This window comes from Folsomia candida, unplaced genomic scaffold (assembly GCF_002217175.1).
Source record: "Folsomia candida strain VU population unplaced genomic scaffold, ASM221717v1 Fcan01_Sc001, whole genome shotgun sequence".
Lineage (NCBI taxonomy): Eukaryota > Metazoa > Arthropoda > Collembola > Entomobryomorpha > Isotomidae > Folsomia > Folsomia candida.
The window spans coordinates 17,301,078-17,319,695 of NW_019091193.1; the positions used below are offsets into that span (position 1 = coordinate 17,301,078).

General features: G+C 37.7%; 3 protein-coding genes across 6 annotated transcripts in view; 1 reads left to right on the forward strand and 2 right to left on the reverse strand.

Moving 5' to 3' along the window:
- LOC110843332 (sodium channel protein 60E) overlaps positions 1-18,479 on the forward strand; it is a 45,575-nt gene extending 27,096 nt beyond the window's left edge. The window contains exons 6-42 of one of the 4 annotated variants that reach the window (XM_035846590.1): positions 3-204; positions 1,004-1,090; positions 1,664-1,719; positions 1,782-1,870; positions 3,003-3,137; positions 4,548-4,571; positions 4,652-5,579; positions 5,838-5,954; positions 6,072-6,215; positions 6,343-6,395; positions 6,471-6,644; positions 6,720-6,925; positions 7,011-7,047; positions 7,117-7,200; positions 7,296-7,415; positions 7,536-7,988; positions 8,094-8,267; positions 8,341-8,556; positions 8,652-8,813; positions 8,901-9,059; positions 9,127-9,243; positions 9,345-9,536; positions 9,640-9,743; positions 9,809-9,859; positions 10,023-10,156; positions 10,238-10,357; positions 10,439-10,512; positions 10,618-10,731; positions 10,801-10,889; positions 10,966-11,093; positions 11,307-11,463; positions 11,557-11,597; positions 11,741-11,815; positions 11,930-12,033; positions 12,131-12,353; positions 15,918-16,018; positions 16,287-18,479. In XM_035846590.1, the coding sequence (XP_035702483.1) occupies positions 3-204; positions 1,004-1,090; positions 1,664-1,719; positions 1,782-1,870; positions 3,003-3,137; positions 4,548-4,571; positions 4,652-5,579; positions 5,838-5,954; positions 6,072-6,215; positions 6,343-6,395; positions 6,471-6,644; positions 6,720-6,925; positions 7,011-7,047; positions 7,117-7,200; positions 7,296-7,415; positions 7,536-7,988; positions 8,094-8,267; positions 8,341-8,556; positions 8,652-8,813; positions 8,901-9,059; positions 9,127-9,243; positions 9,345-9,536; positions 9,640-9,743; positions 9,809-9,859; positions 10,023-10,156; positions 10,238-10,357; positions 10,439-10,512; positions 10,618-10,731; positions 10,801-10,889; positions 10,966-11,093; positions 11,307-11,463; positions 11,557-11,597; positions 11,741-11,815; positions 11,930-12,033; positions 12,131-12,353; positions 15,918-16,018; positions 16,287-16,652 (5,810 nt within the window). In that variant the 3' untranslated portion in view covers positions 16,653-18,479. The remainder of the gene's footprint in view (positions 1-2; positions 205-1,003; positions 1,091-1,663; positions 1,720-1,781; positions 1,871-3,002; positions 3,138-4,547; positions 4,572-4,651; positions 5,580-5,837; positions 5,955-6,071; positions 6,216-6,342; positions 6,396-6,470; positions 6,645-6,719; positions 6,926-7,010; positions 7,048-7,116; positions 7,201-7,295; positions 7,416-7,535; positions 7,989-8,093; positions 8,268-8,340; positions 8,557-8,651; positions 8,814-8,900; positions 9,060-9,126; positions 9,244-9,344; positions 9,537-9,639; positions 9,744-9,808; positions 9,860-10,022; positions 10,157-10,237; positions 10,358-10,438; positions 10,513-10,617; positions 10,732-10,800; positions 10,890-10,965; positions 11,094-11,306; positions 11,464-11,556; positions 11,598-11,740; positions 11,816-11,929; positions 12,034-12,130; positions 12,354-15,917; positions 16,019-16,286) is intronic. The other 3 variants (XM_035846594.1, XM_035846597.1, XM_035846600.1) reach the window with 3 other exon arrangements.
- LOC118434006 lies at positions 12,397-13,634 on the reverse strand. The gene is made up of 3 exons (XM_035846630.1): positions 13,583-13,634; positions 13,045-13,511; positions 12,397-12,967 (listed from the first exon to the last, which is right to left on the reverse strand). The coding sequence occupies exons 2-3, from the start codon at positions 13,504-13,506 to the stop codon at positions 12,563-12,565; spliced, it is 867 nt and encodes a 288-aa protein (XP_035702523.1). The 5' UTR covers positions 13,507-13,511; positions 13,583-13,634; the 3' UTR covers positions 12,397-12,562.
- On the reverse strand, positions 14,667-15,919 carry LOC118434008. The gene is made up of 4 exons (XM_035846636.1): positions 15,554-15,919; positions 15,209-15,461; positions 14,917-15,103; positions 14,667-14,840 (listed from the first exon to the last, which is right to left on the reverse strand). The coding sequence occupies exons 1-4, from the start codon at positions 15,589-15,591 to the stop codon at positions 14,776-14,778; spliced, it is 543 nt and encodes a 180-aa protein (XP_035702529.1). The 5' UTR covers positions 15,592-15,919; the 3' UTR covers positions 14,667-14,775.
- Positions 18,480-18,618: the final 139 nt, after the last annotated feature.

Here is an 18,618-nt window from a genome sequence, read left to right on the forward strand (position 1 = left end):
AGGCCTACGAATGATGATCAACGCCCTTCTTAGCTCTGTCGTTCAACTCTTAGAGGTCATGGCCCTTACGCTCTTCTGCTTAATGATCTTTGCACTGTTTGCTCTAGAAGTTTACATGGGAAAATTACGTCACAAGTGTGTCAAAGAAATTCCAGCTGCGGACATTCCGTCGAATGAGATTGAACGCGATTATCACTGGAAGCAGTAAGTTTTTCATATTTGTTGACGCAAAACTAACCAACTTCATTTATCTAACAAATATTTGCAAGTTTTTTTCTTCAAATTAATACGTACTTACGGTCGGGTAAATCAGGAAAGCTGTAGTTATTTGGCTCATACTACGACCCATTTATCCATAATATTTTGGTCACGAAACAAAATTATGTCCCTTTCGAACTATTCCCATATTTGTATAATGAGTATTTACTTGATAACAAGTACGTGCGTCGGTCGAAACAATTTGTTTAATTGCGTTCGTGTTGAAGTTTGGAGTACACAAAAATAAACTTGCTTTTCATATTTAAAATTCTGTTAGTTATTTAAAAGTCTCTCTTTTCATTTACCTGGAGTAACAGTTTTGTGTAAGGCGAACGTATGCAAACTCGGGACGGAGTCGAGATCAATAAGTCAATTTGTGTTTCGCAGTTGTATTCTGCCTTACTTATTCTGGTGGAAGACAGGTTGTTGGGCGATGTATGTGTGTAATCTGCCCAAGAGCTTACAATGTTCCAACAATGCTCCCCCCCTAATTTGCCTCGCGTTCACTTTACATCTCCGCCTGTTGAACTTTCACTCATTTCATGGGCTCCTCTATCTACGAGTGAGCGAGAGAGAAAGCGAGCGAGTGGCGTGCAAACGATCCCTGTAAATTAAACCAAGTTTACTTTTGACTTTCTGACTGACTGAGCCAAACCAAGTTGATTGCTTGTAAAATGTAGCAATCTGCAGATGGAGTTATTAAATTTTGTATTGACGCTCTCTCCACTTATTTCAATCATTTCAGATGGGTGGATAATCCTGAAAACTGGCTGACACGAGACTTTCCAAAGGAAAATGAGTTTGTGATGTGCTCTAATGACAGTGGAACTCGGTAAGTGCAAATATGTTATGTGTGACTTATGGTAATTATGATTTTTAGAATGACGATAATTTGGATGGAATAGAATTGCTTCATTTTAGTCGTAAGAAACGCGGTACAAGTGACAATTTTATAAAAATGCACCCCATCCAGGCAAGACTAGTCGCAATGTGGAATAATTCTTCCATGATTTCACTGTCCTTTGATCGAATTAGTTTGTACTTTCACCTCTAGAAGCCTTAGTAAATAGTTATGAGCCTTATTCTCCGATGAAACATTTAAATTCGATGGGTAATTTATGTATGAATGATGACCATTTTTTGTCAAAGTATTTGACCTCTTGTAAACCTGTGATTTAATAGCGCTACAATTTAATGCAGAAATGAAATAATTCTTAGAATTGTTGGTTACCAATTAATTTTCCATGCTGAACTTAGTGACACAAATTAAATGAATGTGTCCATCAAGTACACATTCATTATGCTGATTTAAATTCTGAGCAACTTTTGGTAGAGACGGACTTAACTAATCCTAAGTAATGCTCGCCACCTATGTTTTTGATAATATAATTCATTTATGTTGCAGGTGGTGTCCCACGGGATTTGTCTGCCTGGGAATGAGAGGAGAAAATCCAGACGATGGTAAACCCTTTTACAAATTATGTGAGGATGATGAGATGCAAAAAAAAATTTGTATTTTCTAGGCTGGTCTAGCTTCGACAATTTTTTTGCATCCATGTTAACTACGTTTCAACTCATTACTCTTGATTACTGGGAGCGAATCTACGACTTGGTAAGTTTGTTAAGTCTTGGAGCTCGTAATTAATTCCACGTTCGCAATCGCAACCCATCTTCCCGAAATCAGTACATGGCAATGAGAAAGACCGAGACTCGTAAATCACAGCGAAAGTTGCACGAAGATGCAAAAGAGTCGAAATGGTGGTGAACATTTAGCTGCATATCAGCAATCACGTCGTCTATGCTATGAACATTCATATACGAAACGAGGTAGGAATACTACGTGTATTGCAGGAACTTATATTGCTTGGCTTCAAAAACGAATTAAGGGGAACCAGTTACGGGACTCACGGTCTGATTTATCATTAGTACTTACGGAAAGTAATTAAGCAATCCGAGTTTCAATATTTGATCTCAATCTCGAATTTCTTGACTTCCAATACACGCTATTTCAACAAGGAAACCCTCGACTTGACCCCAATTTAATATGCACCTCGAATACATAGAGAAGTCTGTAATATATATTACATCGCTTTTCTGGAGTATGTAAGCTACAAACAAGCGATGCCCATAATTTCAGTTAAATATCATACAAATAGGCTTAACGACGGGTTTCCTACTTTCCGGTAGTTTTTGACATTGAATGCTGACCAGAAAAAATATGTACACTTTCTTTGTAGTTGATTTGAGAAAGATTTTTACAAAATAATAATTCTAGCTACAAAAGAAACACTTCCTTTTATCCGGAACAAAAGTGTGAAAAATGTTCAAGATCTAGTCAGTAAAGCTCTCTTATTATTATTGAACTTGTTTCTTCCGTAGTAAAGCTGCTTTTCTCCTACATTGTAAAAATGAATGAAATACTGAATTGTTCCTCGACTTTGTATGAACTTTTACTTCAGTTGAGCTTTCATTATTCTCATCACTCTGGAGAATTGGTGTTCTTGAACTGGGTAGGAGATTGGTTCTTTTAGAACGCGTAGTATGTGGCAAACGTCGACTCTTTTGAGTCTACTCTAACCTATGTAACTTTATGAGAATTCAAATAAATCATCCCTTGGTCATCAATTTAGATTTCTTGCCAAGTTTTAATGTACATACTCGTAATTTTCAATAGCATGTTCTGGAGTTTTATTAGAATTTAAAGTAAGAATCTAACAAGTCTTTCATATATATTTTTTAAATAGGTGCTGTCAACATCGGGTCCATGGAGTATACTATTCTTCACCATGGTGGTATTTCTTGGATCATACTACCTTCTAAATTTGATGCTTGCTGTCGTAACAATGAGCTACGAGGCTGAGGCAAACGTTAATGATCAGGTAATAAAACACAAAGAGTTTGAATTCTTAATAAAAATCTATTTGTCGAATTTTTGCGATTTGATACGGATCGTGTATTTCGAGTGCATTTAGTCGTCGAGAAATAATAATCAATCGCACTTCCATACTTTCCTTCTTGTAAATAAGTATTTTTTGAGAAAGGACAAGTCTGTGACCATTAGTGGTTTAGGTTTCTTGTGAAATAATTCCTTGGAGACTGGCACCAACCTTGGTTTTGCTAGGGCATGGTGGTGGAGTTGGTTGCGGTATCGAACCATTTTGTCTCGTATGCTTCTGCTTTAAACTGGTATCAATTTTCTGCTCTCACCTTGTTTTCTTGAGTTACCTGCTCTCACCGACGCTCCGACTCCTCGAGAGAAAGTCATCCAAGTCGTCGTGCATGCATTCCATCCTCGACACATCAGCACAGCTTCAGGCTTCTCCGCGTCTCAAATTCCACTCTCCGAGAAGCACAATTCTACTTGATCGCCTTATTTCTAAAACATTAGCTCTTCAGTTTTTAAAGCCAGGTATAAGTGCCGACATTGAAGGGTATGGATGGAGTAGGGGTTGGCTCGTAGATTGTTAGTTTAGGCAGAGATTTACGTCGTGTGAGTGAAAGTAATAGGTTCGATGGGATGGCTTCGGGTCTTTTATTTACATTCGCATTTCATTCACGACATTTTTTATCCACCGTCCTCGGTGTGGTTGGATTGAAAGAGGTGTTCGGATAACCACTTTCCCCTTAAAATGTATATTGGATAAATCTCAGTTGAGTTGAGTGTTTTCCAATTGCATGAAAAATAGATGGCATATAAATACATGGTCGACTCATAGTCGAGTTTTACGATACATCAGATACGTATCACCAAATTTTTTAACGCTCTCTTCAAAATTGGCAAATCGTGCTTATTTGAATCTCTAGTTATTTGAGTCTCAAAATCCCCACAGTATTGCGAATGTATTGTATGTAGCTTATCGCGTACTTGTAATTATTACTTTTACAACTTTGTAAATTTGCGTGCCTTTGCCCTTTCTGTTTGACTCGTGTATTAACGCACATCATTATGCCCATTGGTGTAGTACCCTTATGGTTTCCGTTCATTATCGGTCATATCATTTGCACTCCTAATGTATAAAACCCTACATGTGACTTTGACCATCGCTCGGATCTGCGGTGAGTTGGTGACGGTTAGATGAACTCGTCCAATGGGTAGCCATGCGATTGATTTTTAGATGTATGTTTCTGGCAGGACGATAGAAAAGTGATGGATTACAAGAAAGTAAAAAAAGTCACAATCAATATTTTATGGAGAGAGAAGCCATGCGTCATTAAATTCCTCCTTTCGACAGTGAGAATATGTAACTGCGATGTAAAAAGTCTAATTACATGTTTTAATAACTTTGCAGGGTCAGCTCACAAAACACCAGAAAGTAAGACGTATCAATTAGTGGATATTGCCTTTGTTGGGTTGACGAATGATTTGTTACTAATCGTAGCCTAATTTTTACAGCTTTCTCTGGTGCGTACCCATTCCACGTTCAGCTTTGAAGATTTAACCAAGCTCAACATAAAGGAAATGACTCACTACCGCAAACGGACGGCGTCGGAACGTGAAATGATAGCAAAGAAGCTGAGAAATTCTTCTCTAGGTAAACGTAAGCCCCGTCGCGCAATAAGGCGCAAACAACAAAATGTCAACAAAGGGGCAGAGTTGACTGTGACCGAGGCAGGTGACACTGAGACGATGGGCACTCCAAATGTGAAAAGTGCAACTGGAAGTATTTGTGGTGATTCAGTGTGTGGGGCTGTGAGTGTGATTGGTGGTGGGAGTGGAGGGGACGCTGAAAGTGGTGGTGCAGTGGCCCATTTTGTTCGCGGAAGTGTCAGTTTTGACCACTCCAACAAACAACCATCTCCAATCCCCCGCCCCTCCTCCTCTGGGGACAAACGGCCAAACAAGCCAAAAGACTCGGCTGAGTGTAAAAGGGGTGAAGCGAGCAAGGGGGGGAAGAGAACTTCCTCTTCCTCCCTCATGTGTAGAGTGAAAAAACAGTGCATAAAAACCTCTGGTGGGGGTGCTAGTGTGATAAGTGTGACTAAATCGATGGGTTCGAGTGGGACTAGTGGTGGTGGGAAGCGTGTGAGTGGACGTGTCAAAACTGTCAGTGACAAAGACCGAAATCGTTTCATTTTAGAGACTGACGATGAGCCCACTCCTCAGGGACGATTTGGTGACGCCATTCTCAACTTGTTGGGAAAAAGGAAGACCAGTGAGGACGAACTGGGTAAGGAAACGCGGATGTTGCAAAACCTGCAGAATGAAAGCCCTCAGACGTATGGTATCTTGGGGATGCCATCACATAACCTTCCTGCAGTTTCTACCACCACCACATCCAAGGCCACACCTTCCAGCACAACTCGCATGATTGCTCCGGATGGTAACGCTTGTAATGCTTTTAATCCAAAAGGATCCCCTTGTCCTTAGTTTGCAACACAAAGTTATGAATAATTACACGTATCAGTTTCAATCAGATGAAGTGAGATATCAATTTTAGCTTTCCTTCACAACTAACTTGTACTAACATTTTAACGTGTAAATAAGTTCCTCACATTTATGTGTCAGCACTCCACACGTTGATTGATATAAAATTGTTATGGTATTTTGAAATCGTTGCCTTCTCTGCTCTTTTTCATAGCTTCCGTGGCTATAAGCATCGACGGAGGTCAGGGTGGCGCTGAGAGTGGCGGGGACCCTGACTTGGAAGGCGTACCGGAGGATGGAGAATGGGACACTTTTCAGGAAGTTGAGCCAGGCATGAGCCATTTATTTATTTATATAAATATGTACACATAAATTTCATACAAGCATCAGCGAAGGTTTGCATTAAATGCGTAAAGTTTTAATTATCATCATATTCTGCGATTTTCAGCTGAACCGAAACATTTGTTTATGAGACATTGTCAACGAGTTGCATTTTTTATGAGGACGCGGCTTCAGCCGATGGTCAATCACTGCTTGTTCGAGGTATTCGTTACCAGCTGTATTATCTTCAACACAGTACTCTTGGCGTTAGGTGAGATATGACACCAATAATTAGATTACGATCATCACTATGATGGCGATGTTATGATTCTCATAACTGATTTTAGAAATATCTTTACGAGCTACTAATTTATTGGTTGTTTGTGTTATGGGCATAGAGCGTCACGGACAAGAGGAATCCGAAAGATATATTATGGAAACTGGGAATATGGTCAGTCATTGCAATAAATAAATTCAAATTTTAGCCCCAAAAATGGCCAAAAACCTTGCATTTATTATGTTGTAGGTGTTCATGATTATTTTTACGGTGGAAGCCTTCGTCAAGATGCTTGCTCTCCAAGCTGATTATTTTAGATCAGGATGGAACATATTCGACCTAATTATTGTTACGATAAGCTACGTCGAGATTCTCTTGCAAACTATAACCATTAGCTTCAGTGTAATTCGAGGGATGAGACTGGTAAATTTTCCTACTTTGATAACTTTTACCCATAAATATGTACATATTTAAATGGGACAACACTAAATTTTATAGTTACGAGTGTTCAAGTTAGCTCAAAGCTGGATAACCATGAAAGTGCTGCTAAACATAATTTTCTCCACCTTTGGGGCTCTGGGAAATCTAACGTTGGTGCTTCTCATTGTCATCTACATTTTTTCTGTGATGGGTATGCAAGTCATAGGAAACCGTTATAGTCCAATGGCATTCGATGCTGATGAAGACCCTGCCAATTTTCCAAGGTCCACAGATTATGCTGATAAACAGTTGCTTCATTATTTTTCATATGAAATCGATTTTTTAACACTCATTTTCAATTAATTTCAGGTGGCATTTTCAAAACTTTTGGTATGCTTTCATGATGGTATGTCGTATAATTGATCAAGTAAGTAACTGTATTGTCAAGTAAAAACACACTTGCAATTTTTTATAGGTATTTCGAGTTCTTTGTGGAGAATGGATCGAACCTTTGTGGGACTGCTTGCAAGCCCACAAATTTAGGGCAAAGGACCAACAGGTACAATCAGATAAAGATCTCCGTGCTATCTCCTTTCCATGACACATGATTTAATTGTATTTTAAATTTTGAACGTATTTTTGTTTCATTTTTAGTGGAAGTGTTTTGTAATATTTCTTCCCATCCTAATTGTGGGCAACTTTATTGTCCTCAATCTCTTCTTGGCTTTGCTTCTCAATAGCTTCAATACGGAAGAGCTCAAGGCGCAAAGGGATGTAAGTCGTCATAATTCCGATTTTGCGTGTACCGTAAAAACACCAAGCATGGAATGTGTTTGTGTTTTCATGTCTATTTACTCCAATTTAAAACATTGTGTTCAATTCATGCCATTTTAGAAAGAAATTGAAGCGACGGGAAGGTCGGACAATTTAAAAACAATTGTCGGAATGTTATTAAAAAAAGACCAGAAAAATAAGCAATCCCGTGTCCCAACCGATTCTGGTGATGCAAGAAAAACGATTCCAAAGGTTTCTGTTATCTCAGCCCCAAATAGTCCGACAGCATCTTCGCCCTCAGACTCAAAACCGCCAGACCAATCCATTATTGTAAACCAGGACGCTGGTGATTCTCGTCAAACTTCCACGGAATCAGAGCTTACACCAATTCCTCCTGCGAGAGCTCGCTTTAGACATTGCGCGAGAAAAGTCATTCTCCACAATCGGAAGCAAATTGCACTTCGAGCTATAGATAATGCCAAGGACTATTTAGAAGAACGACATGCCCGTGCTGGATTTCTTTTAAAACCCACGGAAAACAGACGTGGGAGCATGTATGGTCTAAACTCTGAGGTTTGTACTCTACTTGCCTTTAAACATTTTACAAAATTATGAAATTAACTATTACAAGTCGTAGGAGTTTTTCATGGCATATTTTTGTTTAATTATTTTCTCTAGAATACTCCAACCTTAACGGACAGCAATAGAATGGTGGCTCCTGGCGACTGTATCCCCAAAAAATGTTGGAATGCCAGTTGCAGCTGCTGTGAAGCGATACGGGGATGGGATTGGACAACATGGGATAAAATACGACAGTTTTCTGTGACAATTGTTGGCAACCCCACGTTCGAGGTCAGTAAAGATTTTCTTTTCTATTTCAGATATTGATTTTGTAATGTTGATTGTGTTTCTTACTCTTTTCCAGTGGATGATTCTCACCTTGATCTTTGCATCCAGCATTACTCTGGCCTTCGAGGATAAGCATTTGGATAGCAAGCCGGATTTAAAAGCTGCCCTATTTTGGCTCAACCTAATTTTCACAATTATATTTGTCATTGAAATGCTGCTGAAATGGTTGGCGATGGGATTGTGGGGATATTTTACAAACATTTGGACAATTTTAGATGCCTTCATTGTTGTTGTAAGTCCTTTTTGTCGTAATACATATACATGTATTATGAAAATAGCATGTATGCACACAGAGTATGACGATGCAACATTTTGGCTAATTTTCAGATAAGCCTAATTTCCATCTACTATGAAATTGAAGCCCTTCAACAGGCGGCCACAAACGGTGCACAAGCCGGAAAGTCAAATAGCATTGGGGCATTTAAAGCTTTACGAACGTTACGTGCAATGCGTCCACTTCGAGCCATATCGAGATGGCAGGGAATGAAGGTATGTCACCTGTATACCTATTTTGAGCCTTACGTGAAAACATTAAATTATAAATGAGTACATTGCAAATTTGTTAATTACTTGTAGATTGTGGTGAATGCACTCATGTACGCGATCCCCTCTATTTTCAACGTCTTGCTTGTCTGCTTGCTGTTCTGGTTGGTGTTTTCAATCATGGGTGTACAATTCTTCAAGGGAAAATTTTACAAATGTGTTGACACATTTGGTAAAGTGCTTGATGCTGAGGTAAGTTTATTTTGACGAATTTTGGAATGGACAATAATACACAATTCAATACTAATATTATTCGTAGCTTGTTCCGACTCGAGAGGTTTGCTGTGAAAAAAGCTCCATTGCGAATTATTCTTGGATAAATACTACCCCAAATTTTGACAACGTCCTTGAGGGATATCTCGCATTATTTCAAATTGTACGGGTTTTACAAATCTTTACTCATTATCATTAAGCCTTTATTGGAACATTGTTTAAATTTATGTTTGGTCGTGTCTTCACTGCTGTGTGTTTCTGCAGGCCACGTTTGAGGGATGGATGGAGCTGATGAGATCTGCAGTGGACTCCACGGAAGTAGGTCGGCAACCCATGCGGGACAATGGGCTGGTGTACTATATATTTTTTGTAATATTCATCGTATTTGGGTCTTTCTTCACCCTCAACCTCTTCATTGGTGTTATCATTGATAATTTCAACATGCTAAAAAAGAAGGTATTTAAAATATCAATATGTGTATCTAATTTCCTCTTCCTCATAGCTAAATAATTGTCCCAATATCATTTTGTAATGTGTTATTTAAAATTATCTACTCCAGTATGAAGGCAATCTTCTCGAAGTATTATTAACACCGAGTCAGCGTCATTATTACACAGCAATGAAAAAATTGGGAAGAAAAAAGCCTCGCAAAGTTATAAAACGGTATAAATAAACAAACATTTTCAATCGATGCCTTCTCTAATAATCATCATTTTATTATTCCACAGGCCAAGCAATAATTTTATTTCGCCATTCTATGACCTCTCTATGTCACGCCGGTACGTAATTGTTTTGCTCGATAACTAAAAACTGAATTTCATGGATGACAGTAGTATAAAATCAACAAAAGTCACTTGGAATGTCACGAAACACTGTTTAATATATTTTGGGTCTGATGTCATAACGTATACGATAATTCTTTCATTCCCATTTTTATTGCAGGTTTGAAATAGCAATATTCATCATGATCTTCATTAATATGGTAGTAATGGCATTCGAGCATTACGGTCAGCGGCAAATATTTGTGCATCTTCTTGCCGGCTTCAATTCATTCTTTACCACAATATACGCATTGGGTTAGCACTTTATAATTTACTAAATTATATGTACGCAATTTGTTGCTCAGATTTCAGCCTTTGTCTGTTTTTGAATTATAGAAGCCATAGTCAAAATCATAGGACTGAGACACTACTATTTTACCGTGCCATGGAATGTGTTCGACTTCGTTCTCGTTCTTGCGTCCATTGTGGATTTGATGGTTGGAGACCTGACCGTTGGTGAGTTGTCCTGATAAAAAATTTTCGCACAACCCCCACACCAGAAATCTTAGAGGGTTATACATGTTGTTCTTCCAACAGAATTTCCAATCCCACCAACAATGCTTAGGATTGTTCGCGTCTTCCGTATTGGTCGAGTACTTCGACTCGTTAAAGTAAATGACTTATAAGCACTAAATCTTTTTTGGATGTGTTTTGCACAGGTTATTGTGGTGTGAAATTTTGTCATTTGTTCTAAATATCTGAATAATCTACTTTAGGCTGCCAAAGGTATTCGGAAACTGCTATTTGCTCTAGTGGTATCACTACCGGCTCTCTTTAATATTGGGGCACTTTTGGGATTGATTACATTTATTTATGCAATATTGGGAATGGTAAGTTTACAAAAAGCAGTTCAAAAGTCAGAAATCAGTTTTTATGTACATTTCTTAATTCCTTATTAGGCTTTGTTCAAAGATGCTCCAAAGTACAATTCAATTGATGACGTATTTAACTTTGAAACCTTTGTAAATAGTGGTTTAATGCTGTTCAGGTATTCCTTCTGTTGATACATTTATGCATTTTGATATCATCAAGTGGGTTACTTGAAGTGCAATCTGTGATTTTAGACTCATGACTGCGGCTGGTTGGAATGATGTACTGGACGCCTTGACCAATGAAGAACCAACATGCGGAAGTTATAGAAAAATTATTTGCGGACGAGATGACGAGCCAGAGTGCCCAAATCGTGGATACGGTAATTTTAGTACTAATTGATGAGTATTATTTTAATTAGCTTAAGACTATATTAGCTGAAAAGTCAAAAGTATCGACATCATAGATTTTCTTGTTCGAAAGTATTCCGTTCAAATTAACATATGGAAAATCATGGAATACGTTTACAACGATTAATTAATGCTTACATATTGGTTCATAAATATCTACTGTACAAATAATATGTTTATTACAGCCGTTGCCTACATTGTCACTTACATCATCATCAGCTTCCTTATTGTGATTAACATGTACATTGCAATAATTTTGGAAAATTTTGTGGAGGCCAATCGAGAGGAAGAAGTTGGAATTGTGGAGGACGATCTGGAAATGTTCTACGTTCGTTGGTCACGGTATACTCACATCTAGTCTACATACATATTTTGTCTACAAATATATGTCCAAATGCAAAATATTTTTAAAACCTATTTCTTATTTATTAACAGTTATGATCCGCAAGCCACTCAGTTTATTAACTTTGATCAAGGTAATAACTAAAACATTGCATTCCAATTATCTATCTTACAGGGTATTATACTATAAACATCTCGCAAAAACAAAGAATTTACAATTTGTTCAAATTTTTCAAAACAAAAGCTTTAACTTTCTTTCCCATGCTTTTCTTTCTAGTATCAGATTTTTTGTCCAGCCTGGATCCACCTTTAACTTTGCCAAAGCCTAATCTTGTGGCCATTGTTGCATTTAGTAAGTGAAAGAACGAAGAAAACTATGAATATCGATTTCTCTTTTCTAATTACATATTGAAATCATTAAAGAGCTCGGGCATGGTAATAACCGTTACTTTGTTAAATATGATAGATCTTCCCATCGCTCGAGGAAACAAGATTCATTGCTTGGATATACTCCACTCATTAGTAAAACACGTTTTGGGTCAAATTGATGATTCCGAGGAATTTAGAAAGGTAAATATAAACAGGCAGAATTAAAATGCATACAATAAATATATTTAATAAATTTAAGTAATTGACTAAAGAATTTTCTTTTCTTTTTTTCCTTCAGCTTCAAGATCAAATGGAACGAAAGTTTCAAAAACAGTTCCCCACACGCAAACTTTTGGACGTTGTTTCGTCCACGAGGACTTGGAAGATTCAGCACAACTCGGCCATAATAATTCAGCGAACATGGCGCAAGTACATACTTCGCAAACACCCTCCTCCTGAGAAGCAAAAGTCTACTCAAACAGTCAAAGTCGGAATTACTTCGAGTCATCAAGGTGGAGTTGGTAATATGTTAAATAAAATGGGCAACTTATTACATATCGGGGGTAGATTATAAAAAAGTTAATTTATCCCATTTATTTTGTTGTAAATTCTCAGCAGGTACAAACTAAATAAGTTGAAACGGTTCAAAAATATAACTAACTATAGAGGTTATTAAAATTATTACTAGTCAAGCTTATCCGACTACGTCCAGGGATAACATTCATAATTATTAATTATTGCCACGTTGCCGTACAATGTCCTCAAATTGAAGTAGGAGCTCGTCTCTTGAATGGTCTTTTGTGATGAAATAATTCGGTGGAGGGTCTCCAAATTCTTCCACCATTTTAGCAAAAGTTTTGAAAGTCTTGTAGTGCCTTTTGTCATCCGGAAATTGTGGGTCATATCGCATTATGAGATCCTTTTTACAGAAAGTGTACGGCAGGGTGGTGACTTGGTCAACAGTAGCCCAAAGCGGTGGGTTGCACCGGTCCAGATCTTCCACGAATTCGAACATCGGGACCTTGTCGTTGACGTATTTGTGAGCTTTCTTGATGATGTCTGCTGGTGGGGTTGAAGCTTCCGTGATAGGGTAACGCTCACATTCATGGACTCTGTTGTATTCTTGGCCAAATGACTGGAATTAAAGAATTAATGTTTATTTAGACCGGTCTAATAGGATTCGTAGTGAAATCTTTAATCTATAATCATTACCATGAGAAATCCTTCCCCAATTTCTTTTGTGTATGTGGAGTCACATAAAACAACCCGCTTTTCGACACAACATCTTGGTTTGTCGCTACCATATGTTCTGTTGTAAATGACCTGGTTGCCTGTTCTTAAATAAAAATTGTCTGGTCTCATTGTGAACTGACCATTATGTCCGGAGTATTTTCCGATATAATCTTGTAATCCGTCCCCACTTTGAACCGGTTCAATCAGCTTCATTGTTTCAACCAGGTTTTCATTCATGATTTCAGGTTTAATCAACGATGCAATGTAGATTATATCCATGGGGGGTGTGGCTTCCTTGGATGCCTTCTTACTGTCTTGTATGACTTGATAAAGGGGGTGCTCAGGATCTCTGTATTGAGCGTTCTTATTTGCTTTTGATACTGAACCGGTAGATCTCATTTGAGCGGCATAATACAGGGTGTTAATAAAGTCCGATCCCATTTTTCCTGTAAAAAAGTGAAGGCTAGTATAAAAAAAACTACCCGTGATACTTACAAAAAATGTTCGACATATTTACCTTAGTATTTGGTCTTGTTACCATTTACTTTAACCATGCCCTCAACTCTTTGTTTAAGGCTCTGTGCTAATTTTTCCAATGTGCCTCTGGAAATCGAATTCCATACATCTTGAACTTTTTTTTACTAGCTCTTCCCTCGTCCGGGGTTGTGGCTCTTTGTATACATTTTCCTTAAGTATGGACCACTGGTTCTTCAGGGGATTCAAATCTGGGCCGTTAGCGGCCCACACCCCCTTGCTCCAGACCGTTGAAACTTGCGTCTTGATGAGACTCAAACTCGCTTTTGCTGTATGGGCTATAGCACCATCCTGCATGAAAACTATTTTTCTTTTATTCGGAAATATTTCCTTGTTCCCCATGCTATCGAAATAGATAGGTAATATTTTTTCCATATAATGCTTTGCATTGACTGATTTGCCTTTTGGTATGATATGTAGAGGGGTCACGCAACGTGCACAAAATCCACCCGCTACCATAACTTTAAGCCCGAATTTTGGGATCGCTCTTGATGGTACATCCGATTTGTTTTCTGTCCTGTAACGAACATTTTGTTGGTTCAATTTTGGATATAGTTCAATAATAGATTCGTCAGTCCAAAGGATGTGACTGCGCAATTCTTCACCAAGTCTTTTTTCACTCAAATGGGCACTTTTCTGAAGGAGTTCTTCAAATTTCAGACGGTCATCGATATATTTTTGTGACATGAGAGGTTTTTTTGGTTAGTTTGTAAGCTGTGTGACCCCACTTCGTAGTTTTCACAAATTTTTGCACGGTCACACAGTTAATTTGCTTCTTCTTCTCTTTATAGCGTTTTGAGTCATTTAACTCCCTTGCTCAATTACGTAATGAACTACCGGTTTTCTTGCAAAGTCTGTTTTTAATCATTCTTTTTGTGGTAGGTGACACCTTTCTGGGTCGTCCTGGTCGCTTTTTGTCGTGGACAAAATTTTTATTCTTCCATTTCCAAACAGTTCTGCGGCTGCAGCCCAATTTTTGCACAATTTCTGTAGGTTTAAGCCCCTGCTGATGCAATGTTTGTATCTCAACTCTAAGATGCTCATGACTTACACGTTTAGTTGTTCCTCCCATGGTAAAAATTTGAAATAAATAACTTCACTGGTTCAAAAGTTCCAGCTGAATTTGTAACAACCACGCTCCAAAAAATGCATGGGATCGGACTTTATTAACACCCTTTATGACGACAGCCTATTCCGTAAACCATTGCTGTTAATGATGTAATATCCTTTAACTGGTGAACCTTAAATACATAAATATGTTGAACCGATTCAAAAGCATTCAAGGAAAATTGAGTGAATAGAATTATCCATTCTAACCAGGGATGCGTTTATCGAACCGAATTTCCAGATGCTCCTGATCTTTTTGACCCCAGTTGGCTGCAGTCTCGAGGTCCTTCCGCCGTGGATCTAGATCTTTTCGACCAGCTGATGGGTCGTTCTCAACTTCCTTTAACCAATCAATTAGTTGTTCCCGACGTTCTTGTTCTAGGAGGTTGTCGGACAACTAGAATATAGACAAATGTTGGACCGCTCCAATTGAATATTTTTTGTATTATTTACAATGATTCATGGTCGGTCAAGTACTAAGTAGAATAATAACTACATCTACCTTCTTGTAACGCCGTAGATGGAAATTCTCTGGTTGATTCCAATCTGCGGCAATATTAGTAGAGGACCCAGGTTGAGGGTCATCATTAGACCGGTCTAAATTATCAACTTTATTTCCTTCCTCAATGTCCGATTCATCAGAATCAATGGCACACATCTTCCTTTTTCGGCTCTTCACCGTCATCACATCTTGCTCGACATCTTCGTCTGACTCCATATAATCTGAATAGTTTTCTCCTTCGTAATCTGGATCACTATTTAAACAACATTATTAATTAATAGGAACGTTAACTTGACCGGTCAAGCTCGCACAGCTTAATTAATTGGACTGTGAGGTTTAACTTACCAATCATTGGAACCAGAGGATGTACTGTCCGACTCCATGTGGTGGGAATTGTTTTTAAAACGATAATAATTTTTTTTAATACAGACGTATTTTGAATTACAACTTTCAACTGTACCAGTTGAGAATGATCGGAAAGTTCTTCTCCTTTGCCGTTGTTTGAGCGTAACAAGTCTCAACTTGTTTAGCAAACAACATTGAGACGGTTTCAGTCAGTTTTGCGGACTGTCTCATTGTTATCATGCATACTCAAATATCATTAAGTTTATTACCGCTAGTCTCAAATTTTCATTCATTTATTTATTTTACGACTTGGCTAAGTTTAATTCATTTTTCTTTGAACCAAAAATTAATTTTTACAATTCAGATAAACTGTGGAGGAAAATAATCGGGGGTAGTCATGATCAAAAAGAGAGAAAAGGTCGTCGTGAGTCCATCGCCTTGCGAGACCAGCCAAATAGGGGCTCCGTAAGTAACGGCATTTACCTAACATTGCATAACCTCGGCTTCCTCTCTTCTTCCCTTCTGTGTGTCGCATGGACTCCACCAACCAAACCTCACGCGCTTGCACATTGCACTGCACGCCCACACGCTCAAAATATGACCTGAGCTGGGTTAGATCAAATCATTTTCTTTTGAGCAAAGAATGACCAATTCCTGTGATAGTCAGGCACATATTTTCGTCTTATTACAACAGTGTCGTACAATGCGTATAAATATTTTGTGTTTTCCACAGATTCGTAGCAAGAGGAGTCAACACAAAGAACAGCAACGCAACAGTGAAAGTAGTATATCATCATCAAGTCCGTTAACACGTGTAGATACAAGTAGTGGTTTAATTTTTGGGAGGGGTAGTTCGGGGGATGGAGCGACTTCGGGGGGGAATGGCAACAGAGGAAGACGACTGTCCCCATCCCGTTTGAGTGGGGGGAGTTTTGATGTTGCCGTTAATTTTGGTAATCAGTTGTCAGTGATACGAAATGCAAATACAGCCAACAATTGTCCGTCTCCTTTACCCTCGTGTCCTACCACACCGTCCTCTTTAGCAGAAGCGGATGAGTCCGCGAGCAATGTCACAGTTCAAGTGCATCATTTCCAATGATTATTTTCGGCAATCATCTTGCGTGCGCATATGTTAATGACAAAATCATACTATAGCCATTTGTTTAAATCGTTTATGCATTAGGATATGTGTACATAGGTCGTTTACGTAATAACCGTCATTCGAAAATCTCTTAACTAAATGTATAATCTGCGACTTAAAAGACAAAGAATAAGCAAATGTTTCCCATGTAGAAGTGGTTGATCATTCCCCTGTGAAGTTAATAGTTAGCTTTAAAAAGTCACTATTCAATTATGAATTACTTACTAGAAAAATTATGTAGCCAGAGGTTTAATAATATCCATGTGGAGCAGACATGTTGATTACATACATAATTGTTGAGTACAGCTCATCGTCAATTACAGGTGATAAAAAGTACATTGATTGTATGACATTTCAAGAAAACAAAACTTTGAGTAGGGAATCACTCTACGCTTTGAAATGGATCTCGCGATCGTATTTACGTATGTAATGAGTTTCCCCTTATTAATTATCTGAACGATGGAAAAGAATGTTCACTATTAAATATTTACTTAAATACCGCGAAGGAAATGAACGGTCCCCTTGAATATCATTATCATATTCCCTGAGAAGGTTTAAAGCAGGCTACGACATATATTTACTCAGGTCTGGATACAATACAATACAATTATAGTTCTTATGAAATCTTTACCATTCCTAATATTCATATAAGTACATCTTCAGCGACATTTATATAACATTATTACAACTCGATATTATCCGTAACTTTGATAAGTACCTTTAAATCACTCTAACCTTAGCTATACTGATAAACAATAACAATTAATAAAAATACTACTAAATATGTAGACTACAAAGTCAAATAATTCCTCATGTGGCTAACCTATCCATGCCTTGACCTTAGGCCTAACGACTTGAAGGTAAAATTGTGACTCGTGCTCACAGTCTTATATACAATCATCTCCTTCCTCATCCTCTACACTTTATTGAAAAATTACTAAAACTCTAGGAGTTTTGTTAGTTGTAGGTTTCTGAATCTATGTAATTACTAGAATTTAATATGTGTAGAACCCTTTTATACAGTTTGTACTCGTATTTAGATCATTCAATCGTATTGCCCGTTAGTGGATGAAGCCAAAAGTATACTTTTTCTATATCAATATACTTACTTATTACCCAACAAACCATAATACGCACTCGTTATCGTCATTGCTTTTATGGGTAAATTATTGTGATACCTAACATTGAAATTTCAGCACCATTACTTAATGGTCACAATCATTTCGGTTCGTTTTTAAAAGTCACAGGAATCAAACGAAATTATCCTTGAACTTGTAAGAGACACTCTAATTACGCTTTTAAACACATTGTACCTACGTCTACCTTGTATCAAATCTGTATAAACACCTTTCACATTCATTGCTACATTAAATTACTACACATTAGCTCACCACCTTACACACATACAAATTTTACTTCCCAATGTGGGCGAACCCCTTTTAACAATGTCACAACTTAACAAATTTAGTCCTTAGTTGGGTAGTTAGTAAAATGTATTGTCGATGGTATGCAACAACCATGCAACAGCACAATACAGTTTCGGTTTTAAGATAAATAAAAAATGTAAGTAGAACTTATCATTGCGAAGCTGCTGAGGATGCATTGTTGTGCATTGATTATATACGTAACCTTGTAAAATAAATAATGTAAAATTTGATTGAACTGTCTGAATTCAATCCTAAAACTAATCGAATATCAACGTTATTACAGTTACTCATTGTCAGATTAATAAAAATAAAAATTAAGAAAAGAATAATAAAGAGTCTTCCTTCCACGTTAAGTCAAGTGCTTTTGCTGTCTTGATGAATCCTTTCCTTCATACTTCATTTCAACGCTTGATAAGGCCTCAATGATGACGAGATGAGGTACAAAATTATCCCTTTTGGTTTCATCATGGATTAATAATGACGATGCATAAAAATAT